At 39.1% G+C, this 11,543-nt stretch overlaps 1 protein-coding gene across 5 annotated transcripts in view; it reads left to right on the top strand.

Annotated features, from left to right (window-relative positions):
* PHKA1 (phosphorylase kinase, alpha 1 (muscle)) overlaps positions 1 to 10,311 on the top strand; it is a 129,923-nt gene extending 119,612 nt beyond the window's left edge. For all 5 annotated transcript variants that reach the window (XM_011998219.1, XM_011998218.1, XM_011998217.1 and 2 more), the window contains 3 exons: positions 4,844 to 4,897; positions 6,539 to 6,739; positions 7,964 to 10,311. In XM_011998219.1, the coding sequence (XP_011853609.1) occupies positions 4,844 to 4,897; positions 6,539 to 6,739; positions 7,964 to 8,137 (429 nt within the window). In that variant the 3' untranslated portion in view covers positions 8,138 to 10,311. The remainder of the gene's footprint in view (positions 1 to 4,843; positions 4,898 to 6,538; positions 6,740 to 7,963) is intronic.
* Positions 10,312 to 11,543: the final 1,232 nt, after the last annotated feature.

Below are 11,543 nucleotides of genomic sequence, written 5' to 3'. Positions count from 1 at the left end.
TTCCAATTTTTGCCCAATCAGTATGATATTGGCTGTGGGTTTGTCATAAATAGCTCTCATTATTTTGAGATATGTTCCATCAATACCTAGTTTATTGAGAGTTTTTAGCATGAAGGGTTTTTGAATTTTGTCAAAGGCCTTTTCTGCATCTATTGAGGTAATCATGTGGTTTTTGTTGATGGTTCTATTTATGTGATGGATTATGTTTATTGATTTGTGTATGTTGAAGCAGCCTTGCATCCCAGTGATGAAGCTGACTTGATCATGGTGGATACGCTTTTTGATGTGCTGCTGGATTTGGTTTGCCAGTATTTTATTGAGGATTTTCGCATCAATGTTCATCAGGCATATCGGTCTAACATTCTCTTTTTTTGTTGTGCCTCTGCCAGGCTTTGGTATCAGGATGATGTTGACCTCATAAAATGACTTAGGGAGGATTCCCTCTTTTTCTATTGATTGGAATAGTTTCAGAAGGAATGGTACCAGCTCCTCTTTATACCTCTGGTAGAATTTGACTGTGAATCCATCTGGTCCTGGACTTTTTTTTGGTTGGTAGGCTATTAATTATTGCCTCAATTTCAGAGCCTGTTATTGGTCTATTCAGGGATTCAATTTGTTCCTGGTTTCGTCTTGGGAGGGTGTATATGTCCAGGAATTTATCCATTTCTTCTAGATTTTCTAGTTTATTTGCACAGAGATATTCGTAGTATTCTCTGATGGTATTTTGTATTTCTGTGGGATTGGTGGTGATATCTCCTTTATCATTTTTTATTGTGTCTATTTGATTCTTCTCTCTTTTCTTCTTTATTAGTCTTGCTAGTGGTCTATCAATTTTGTTGATCTTTGCAAAAAAACAACTCTTGGATTAGTTGATCTTTTGAAGGGTTTTTTGTGTCTCTATCTCCTTCAGTTCTGCTTTGATCTTAGTTATTTTTTGTCTTCTGCTAGCTTTTGAATGTGTTTGCTCTTGCTTCTCTAGTTCTTTTAATTGTGATGTTTCAGTGTCGATTTTACATCTTTCCTGCTTTCTCTTGTGGGCATTTAGTGCTATAAATTTCCCTCTACACACTGCTTTAAGTGTGTCCCAGAGATTCTGGTACTTTGTGTCTTTGTTCCCATTGGTTCCAAACAGCATCTTTCTTTCTGCCTGTATTTTGTTATTTACCTAGTAGTCATTCAGGAGCAGGTTGTTCAGTTTCCATGTATTTGTGCCATTTTGAGTGAGTTTCTTAATCCTGAGTTCTAATTTGATTGCACTGTGTTCTGAGAGAGAGTTTGTTGTGATTTCTGTTCTTTTACATTTGCTGAGAAGTGCTTTACTTCCAACTATGTGGTCAGTTTTGGAATAAGTGCGATGTGGTGCTGAGAAGAATGTATATTATGTTGGTTTAGGGTGGAGAGTTCTGTAGATGTCTATTAGGTCTGCTTGGTGCAGAGCTGAGTTTAAGTCCTGGTTATCCTTGTTAACCTTCTGTCTCATTGATGTGTCTAATAGTGACAGTGGGATGTTAAAGTCTCCCATTATTGTGTGGGAGTCTCAGTCTCTTTGTAGGTCTCTAAGGACTTGCTTTAAGAATCTGGGCGCTCCTGTATTGGGTGCATATATATTAAGGATAGTTAGCTCTTCTTGTTGAATTGATCCCTTTACCATTATGCAATGGCCTTCTTTGTCTCTTTTGATCTTTGGTGGTTTAAAGTCTGTTTTATCAGAGACTAGGATTGCAACCCCTGCTTTTTTTTTGCTTTCCATTTGCTTGACAGATCTTTTTCCATCCCTTTATTTTGAGCCTATGTGTGTCCCTGCACGTGAGATGGGTCTCCTGAATACAGCACACTGATGGGTCTTGACTCTTTATCCCATTTGCCAGTCTGTGTCTTTTAATTGGAGCATTTAGCCCATTTACATTAAGGTTAATATTGTTATGTGTGAATTTGATCCTGTCATTATGATGTTAGCTAGCTATTTTGCTTGTTAGTTGATGCCGTTTCTTCCTAGCATTGATAGTCTTTACAATTTGGCATATTTTTGCAGTGACTGGTACTGGTTGTTCCTTTCCATGTTTATTGCTTCCTTCAGGAGCTCTTGTAAGACAGGCCTGGTGGTGACAAAATCTGTCCGCGTTTGTTTGTCTGTAAAGGATTTTATTTCTCCTTCACTTATGAAGCTTAGTTTGGCTGGATATGAAATTCTGGGTTGAAATTTATTTTCTTTAAGAATGTTGAATATTGGCCCCCACTCTCTTCTCACTAGTAGAGTTTCTGCTGAGACATCCGCTGTTAGTCTGGTGGGCTTCCCTTTGTGGGTAACCCAACCTTTCTCTCTGGCTGCCCTTAACATTTTTTCCTTCGTTTCAACCTTGGTGAATCTGACAATTATGTGTCTTGGTGTTGCTCTTTTTGAGAAGTATCTTTCTGGTGTTCTCTGTATTTCCTGAATTTGAATGTTGGCCTGCCTTGCTAGGTTGGGGAAGTTCTCCTGGATAATATCCTTAAGAGTGTTTTCCAACTTGGTTCCATTCTCCCTGTCACTTTCAGGTACTGAAGCCTACTTCTGTCAGCTCTTCAGAGTCATTCTCCATCCATCTTTGTTCCGTTGCTGGCGAGGAGCTGCAATCCTTTGGAGGAGAAGAAGCGCTCTGGTTTTTAGAATTTTCAGCTTTTCTGCTCTGGTTTCTCCCCATCTTTGTGGTTTTATCTACCTTTTGGTCTTTGATGTTGGTGACCTACAGATGGAGTTTTGTTGTGGATGTCCTTTCTGTTGATGTTGATGCTATTCCTTTCTGTTTGTTAGTTTTCCTTCTAACAGTCAGGTCCCTCAGCTGCAGGTCTGTTGGAGTTTGCAGGAGGTCCACTCCAGACCCTGTTTGGCTGGTTATCACCAGCAGAGGCTGCAGAACAGCAAATACTGCTGCCTGATCCTTCCTCTGGAAGCTTCGTCTCAGGCGCACCTGCCTATATGAGGTGTCATTCAACCCCTACTAGGAGATGTCTCCCAGTTAGGCTACCCGGGAGGGTCAGGGACCCACTTGAGGAGGCAGTCTGTCCTTTCTCAGAGCTCAAACACCATGCTGGGAGAACCACCGCTCTCTTGAGAGCTGTCAGATGGGGACTTTCAAGTCTGCAGAAGCTGTCTGCTGCCTTTTGTTCAGCTATGCCCTGCCCCAGGAGGTGGAATGTACAGAGGCAACAGGCCTTGCTGAGCTGAGGTGGGCTCCACCCAGTTCCAGCTTCTCTGGCAGCTTCGTTTGCCTACTCACGCCTCAGCAATGGTGGACGCCCCTTCCCCAGCCAGGCTGCCGCCTTACAGTTTGATCTCAGACTGCCGGGATAGCCGTGAGCAAGGCTCGGTGGGCATGAGACCTGCCGAACGAGGCACGGGATATAATCTCCTGGTGTGCCATTTGCTAAGACCATTGGAAAAGCACAGTATTTGGGTGGGAATATCTCGATTTTTCCAGGTACAGTCTGTCACGGCTTCCCTTGGCTAGGAAAGGGAAATCCCACAACCCCTTGTGCTTCCCGGGTGAGGTGATGCCCCACCCTGTTTTGGCTCTCCCTCTGTGGACTGCACCCAATGTCCAACCAGTCCCAATGAGATGAACCAGATACCTCAGTTGGAAATGCAGAAATCACCCATCTTCTGTGTTGATCACGCTGGGAGCTGCAGACCAGAGCTGTTCCTATTTGGCCATCTTGGAATGGAGACCCAAGGTTTTTAATAAACATCCTTTTTATTAATCATAACATGGCAAAATGCGTACTTGCCATTTCTGAAAAGTGATCCAAACTCTACATTCACAGATAAAAAATTCTTATAGAATGTTGTGATAAGCATACATATTGGGTTAAACAAATTTCATAGCTGTCGGAGTGCCATGAAATTAATACTTGCATTTTGGACTGCTGTAGTTTATACTTTTTGTATGTTTCAAGTCAGGTGTGTACCATTTGTACTGAGAACACCACAAAATGAATTACCTAAAATCCCTTGATTTTAATATGTGTTTTGGTTTATTAACAAATTATAGTAATTTCTTACACATTTTTCTAAATTAATTGTACAAGAATACATATATCTGCTTATGGATGCAACGTGTAAATAAAATTTTTGCTCACCAAACCCTATCACAAGGACAGAAAACCAAACACCACATGTTCTCACTCATAGGTGGGAATTGAACAATGAGAACACTTAGACACAGGGTGGGGAACATCACACACTAGGACCTGTCGTGGGGCGGGGAGAGGGGGGAGGGAGAGCCTTATGAGCTATACCTAATGTAAATGACGAGTTAACGGGTGCAGCACACCAAAATGGCACATGTATACATATGTAACCAACCTGTGTGTTGTGCACATGTACCCTAGAACTTAAAGTATAATAATAAAAAAAAATACAAGGATTAAAAAAAAAAAAACTTCTGCTCACTAAAAAATAAGTAAATAAATAAATGCATGTCTTGAGTTTTTTCCTATGGCCTAAAAATTTTTTCAAAGGCCTGGTTGTGATAGTCCTGGGACCGAGTATGATATCTTTCTACATAGTCTCTGAATATTTGGGACTAGTCTATCCCAAAAGATGGAACTTTCCTACCCATTCCATTTCCCTAAGTAGAGGATGAACCTTAGGTCTCCTATAGTCCAATCCTGCATCTCGGCACTTAGGAATCACAACCCATGGCAAGGGCACTTGGACTGCAGAGCCCCTTGCTGGCCTGTGATTACTCAGCATATACCACATGAAGCACACTTAGAAATACAGTGTCTCCTTACAGCCTCCATGTTGTTAGTCTATCCTTGATGATATGGTTTTTGGTGACATGGTTTATTTTCTGTTTTGCAGTGTCACGGACTTTCTGTGGAAGGGTTTGTCCTTCCTTCTTCTACCACTAGAGAGGTAAGAGTCTCTGTCATGCACATTTATGTGACTGATAACTTTTCTGGCTAAAGTATCCCAGTGATCACTTACTTTTCAAAGTGACAGATCTATGCTTTTATAAATCAACTGAACATGAAATGCATTTGAAGAAAAGAGAATTTTTTAATTGAAAGATAATATTATAGAATAATTATGGATTACTTTATATGAAGACAAATTCTTTTAATGGTTGTTTAAGTTAGGCTGGCTTATGTGAGTGTTGTGAGGGTTAGATAAGGCAGAGGGATAGAAATCTAACAATGCATGACTTCTCATGTGCCCCGTCCTTCACATTGCCACCTTTCTCTAGTAGGATGTTTGTAGACCATTAGAACATAAACCAGTGGTTGTTAGCTACAACTATATGTTGGGGTAACCTGGGTTCCAATTTCCAATGTAGTGGATTAGAATCTCCAGGGATGGGACGTGAGCATAGCATCTGTATTTTTTTAATCTGTAGAATGATTCTGATATATAACCATGGTTGAAAAACATTACCATGAACCACAGACACAGATTATCAGATGCTTTTATATTTTCCTTTTTGTCCAAAATGATAAAAACTAGCTTTTACACAGATTCAACAAAGGAGCTAGTGTTAGCATGATAGAAGTAGTAAGATTCAATAGTAGAAAGTTCTCAAAAATGCTGGGGTTGTTGCAGATAGGATCTTGGGGGAAAGGTACAGAAAGCTAATGCTATGCTTCAGGGCTTCACTATTGCCTACAGGCCTTTTCTCTAATCAAGAATGCCATGTCCCCCATTTGTCTTTTCTCTACATTTAAGCAAGAGTGAAATGTTCATATAATTAATAATACATACCTGAATAGTACCTTTAAGAGTCTCCAAACATTATTTTTACATTTTTAAATTTGGTCTTAAACACCATTATGTAAAATAGGCAAAGAAGGAATTATGATTCCTAATTTATGGAAAAGGAAACAAATTTAGAGATTAATTGTCTAAGGTTGTATAACTAGTAACTAACAAAGATAAGACTTGAACCCAAGTCTTCATACTACAAATCTACATTGCCTCCCTAGAGGATATACTCAACACAAGTTTATCAAAACATACTTCTCAATCCCCTTCACCCCCAAATAACTTTACATTTCTTAATGCCCTTTTTAATCTAATAGTATATGATGTTTTACATAATTCTAATTTTTATGTATTATACATACAATTTTAAGTTTTACCCAAGTTTTTCCTTTATTTACAGTCATCAGATTTTAATAAACAGTCATGTAAAAACGCATGAAGTTGCTATGCCATGATATGCCATTCCCATGTTTAGGTTACCTCTAGTTTTACACTTGTGACTAAAGCTACTGTAAGTACTTTTCTATATGGAGCTTTCATTCCTCTTTTGAATTACTATCTTAGGATGAACTCTCAGAAATAGGATTATGGGTTAGAGGGCATGGACACTCATGGCTCTTGTTATGCATTGCCAGATTGCCTTCCAAAAAGATTGAACCAGTTTACTTATTCAATTATTTTGAAGGGGGCTGAATCGATGCTCATGGCTACAGTGTTTTTACTGCCTTTCAGAGCAGGTAATTGATGTCTCCTGGATGATGGACTCTTAGGAAGTGATTTTCTTTTTCTCTATCACAGATGACTCCAGGTGAGATTAAATTCTCTGTTCATGTGGAGTCTGTCCTGAATCGTGTACCTCAGCCAGAGTACCGCCAGCTGTTGGTTGAAGCCATCCTTGTCCTTACCATGCTGGCAGATATTGAAATTCATAGCATCGGAAGCATCATTGCTGTGGAAAAGATAGTGCATATTGCCAATGACTTGTTCCTTCAAGAACAGGTAGGCAAACCTGTTGTTTTCTCAGTAGAGAAATGTTTTTACTCTAACCTTATAACATTCAGAGGTCTTTGAGGAGCCGTGGTCACTTTCTTGTGCCCTCCTCCTCATACTTCTTTTCTGGGCCTCGTTTGTAGCGGCTCTGAGCTCTGTTTGCAAAAGAAGTAGACAGCAGGAAGACCTCTGTCTTTCACCATGTGTTTTGTGGTTTGTGTTAGAGGGTAAAGTTGCCTGGAACTCAGGAGGCTTTATGCTTTTCCCTGAAAGGCCTTGAAGCATACCATTAGCATCATATTTCAAATTTCTGATCACAATGCTTTTTGTAGCTTTAAGGACCTAATAAGAAACTATTGGATGGCATATCCTTTCTGAACTATTAAGGAAAAGAGATTTGGTTTTGGTTTTGCTTTGCTTTTGCTTTTGCTACTCACCTATAGGAAAATAAGAAAGTGAAATTTTTATTTCTACATTTTTCTTATTTTCTTAATAAATCTTCTTCCAGGAAATTATCCACATTCAAAAACACAAACTATTGAAAGTGTCCCAAATGTTGCCTGTATTCACAGGGCACATAAGTGAAGGACAGGTACTGTTGGCAATAAGAAAATTTTCAAAACATGTAATCGGTGTTTTCATTCTGTTAGCCCTTGGGAGGAAATGCAAAAGAAAAGTATCCAGGTTTTTCCAGGACAATTCTAATATTAAATATTCTGGATTGCTGTCAGTCTATGTATCTAAAAATGTGTTCCCTTTTAGGCATAGACCTCTAGCCTCAGAAAACTTAGTCTATTTGGATTAAGTCGTCTTAGAAAGAAATCACGATCAAATGCAGCATAAAAGAATACAAGCTGAAATTAGTAGTACTAGAAGGAGTCAGACCGAAACTCCACTAGGGTGATTTGTGTTAACATTTGTCTATTAATAGGTATGACTCAATAGATTAATGATTATATTTAACTTTTAGAAATTGATCATAATGGGGAAAATTCTAAACAATTAATAATTTTCAAATAATTTGCATGATTTGGGGACCTAGTGAAAAATGCCTGTATACAAACTCATATTCACCCTTTCGTCCATAATCCTATTTCTTCTTGGATAAACAGCCTAGGGCCCAACTAATTGGTGTTGGGGAGGAGGTCTGAATTATATTGATCAGGACTTTACTTAGTAGGATTAGTAATTTTTCCTTTCACCTGTGTTCTTCTACCCTTACAAACCAAACAGAAAACCCTCGGCGCAGATGATATCATGTTGGCAAAGGATCCCGCATCTGGCATCTGTACTCTTCTGTATGACAGTGCACCCAGTGGCAGGTTTGGCACCATGACCTACCTCTCCAAGGCAGCCGCCACCTACGTGCAGGAGTTCCTGCCCCACAGCATCTGTGCCATGCAATGAGGGCTTTGGTTCCTGGCTTCTGGGAGCCTTTTGACAGTTGGTCCCTGCCTCGGTTGATTGTGCATGGAACTAAAGTGTTGTTGCCTAATCACTCTGACCCTGCCCCTTTCTGTCCCATCCTTCCCAAGAAGAGAGAACTTCTTCGATAAACTAACTACTTTAGAAGAAGTGAACACTTACCTGGAGGCTCACCTTGCAGAACCAGTGACAATCTTATGAGTATAATGAACACTCAACCAGGCCTGTCATGACTGGCTTTATTTCTTTCATCATCCATAAAAGTTTGCATGTGTTTTTATTCTCTAGATCTGTTACCAACATAGTTTTCTAACTCCTGTTTGGGGAGCAAGTGTTAATAATAACTTATTCCTAAAGCTTGGTTTTTCTTATTTGTGATTTTATTGTGTATATGAGTGGTGGCTACTTTGGGACATTATTTCAAATGAATAACTCTAAATTGTTAAGTATTTATGTTTCTATAAATTAGAATTATCTATTCTAAGTGCCTTTTCTTAGGAAAAGAGAGTACTGGATCATGGTTTTCTTCCTTACTTACAGGTTGCCTCACACTGAGTGATAAAATTGTTTCTGTGTAGAATCATTGTCTCTACTGTTGCCCTGTCTGTGTCTGCACATATAATGCCTCTCTCGCTTTGGTGAAATATCCAAAAATGCAAGTGCAGCGTGCATATTTAAGAATTTCTGAACTAACACTTGAAATCACATTTTATAAAGGTTGTTGCTACTCAGAGATGTATTTGCAGCAGAAAATGCAGAATAACCCAGAGAAATGGAGCCCTGAGCCCAACTCCAGAGAGGAAGGGAAAGAAGAAAAGATGCCTAGACAATGTCTTATATATAGGGGAAGAGAGAGGGAATCAGAGGTGGCTTAGTTCCCTGAAGACAGCCTTATATGCCTAATCCCTGCCTTTGAAAAATGGGCCAATACACAACACAGATAATAATTTGAAGCCTCTGTCTTGAGCAAAGATAAATTCAGCAGTCCAGTCTATAGCTGCTCTACTTAGCATTCTTTTCATGTGCTCTTGGTCTCTGTCTCACTCACCTACTTTCTACCACATCCAACTCAACTCCCTGACACCCCACCCCCCATCTATTCTTAAACTTTTTCATATATATCTTCACTTCCTAATTCTAGTGTACATATCCCTGTATACATGGTATCTGTGGGCATATGTCTGTTTCTTATAAAGACACATATTTGTGCATGCGTGTGTGTGTGTGTGTGTGTGTGTGTGTGTGTGTGTAAGCATACATGGGAATTTTTATGAATGTAAGCAGTTTTGATGTGTCTGTATGTCAATCTGTATCTACATTTGATGGTCTGAGTAAGAATGTTGCATGTGAGAGAGGGGGTGTAACTGTGGACTCAGATTGACACACACAGGTTGGTGGAAGAATAGCTTTAGTCTTCTTCCTTGGTCCCATGTGTAGGTAACCTTGCTTGACAAATCTTTCTCCTAACTTTCCTTCTTCTGAATTGTGCATAGAGAGTCTGCTAACTTCCCTGTTTGCACTCAGATAACTTCCTACTTCAACCCCCTCCTTTATCTTGGATTTCTAAGGTTTTTCCCCAATAATGGGAATGGTGAGGGTGGGGATGAGAGACTCTCTAAACAATTTTTGCAGAACCAGTGACAATCTTATGAATACAATGATTAAGTAAGTATATAGTAGGGTGATAGAATACAGATAGTAGAAACAAAGAGAGTACAGCCAACCTTTTCAGCACTTCTCTCAGCAAATGGAAACACACAGTAAGTAGCTTTCTGACTACATTATTTTCTGGTCACTTTTAAAGAAAGTTTACAACCTGTTTTGAAACTATTTGTCTTTTCACTGGCTGTAAGTGTACCCCAATCTCAGGGAGTATATCTGGAGTGCCCCAGGCAAAAGATCCACTCATTCGCCTGAACTGACTCGAAGGGCTGCATTTCTCTGAGTTTACGAAATTGTGTCATTATGGTCCCCATACAGTGGTATTTAACTTTTAAAGCAACTTTTAAGAAAACTCTACTTGTATTTTGTTCATTTTAAGTGTGTGGTACTAAAAAGACATGTTAGACTTTTTCAAAAAGCACTTATGTTTTGAAAATAGAATAAATAATAAGAATTTCCAATTAAATCATGTCTGGTGCCAATGTGTAAAACTTTACATGTGTTTTTGTGATTGGAGTTTATTTCATGGCTTTATTCTACATACTCTGCTTAATTATACAGTACAGTCAAAGCTCATTCATTGGTTTGAAGTAGAATAATATTAATATATAGTACGTATATAGTATATAATACATTTATAATATGTTAGATAATATATGTAAAGAAATGCAGTTTAATCATTCAAATACATACCCACTCAAACAAGGCTTACTAAATTCAAGCGGGCTTATTCACATCTATAGGGAACATTTTCTTTTCTTTTCTTTTCTGTTTTTAAGACAGAGTCTCTCCTATCTCAGCCTTCCAAGTAGCTGGGATCACAGGCATGTGCCACCACACCCAGCTCATTTTTTTTGTATTTTTAGTAGAGACGGGGTTTCACCATGTTGGCCAGGCTGGTCTCGAACTCTTGACCTCAGGTGATCCACCTGCCTCGGCCTCCCAAAGTGTTGGGATAACACTCATGACCCACCGCACCTGGCCTGTAGGGAACATTTTCTGATGAATGAATAAAACAGATTTTTACTCAGCATTTCAATTGTGTACAAATGGTGCTTCTTCCCTAATGAAGGGTATTTTAAAACAACTTGTTTTTCTAAATATTAAAAATATTTGGCAGAATCTTGTTTATGCTATTTGTTAGCCTTTTCTATAACAGGATTTATTCAGCAAGGATGAACATTGTCTCCACAGTTCCATCCTGGTTAATGAAATTTTACTACATTCTGGGAATCTTACACAACTGGTGGGGCAAGAGTCATTCTTCACCACAGCTGGCAAAACCTCTGCCATTCCTTTTTCTGTTTACCAAGTACCTAGTATCTGCACTAATGCAGCAGAGATTAAGATAGTATTTTCCACATTTGGTCTTCATTTCCTTTTTAACTTGAGTAACCTCAGGTGTTGGTTTGTCCAGGACAGCCCCCATTTATGCCTGTCTTACTGGCATAATTATCAATAACACTGTGTCACTCTCAAAAAATGTCTCAGTTTGAAAGATACGGTCACCCCTATATTTAGTTGATGTGTGATTTCTTTTAAGGCTAAGCCAAAAAACCAAGAACTTATTCTCAAACCACTAGTAGTACTTGTGCAGTAGTGGTATGGGGGTAAGGACGACAGTTGGGGGGAAACTCCCTTCCCCACCGAATATAGAATTATTTGGCATAATGGCTCTTAAATAACCAATATTTGAGCACATACCAAATGCCATTGTTATATAGGC

This window comes from Mandrillus leucophaeus, unplaced genomic scaffold (genome assembly GCF_000951045.1).
Source record: "Mandrillus leucophaeus isolate KB7577 unplaced genomic scaffold, Mleu.le_1.0 Scaffold561, whole genome shotgun sequence".
NCBI lineage: Eukaryota > Metazoa > Chordata > Mammalia > Primates > Cercopithecidae > Mandrillus > Mandrillus leucophaeus.
This window is presented reverse-complemented; position numbering and strand designations above follow the sequence as displayed.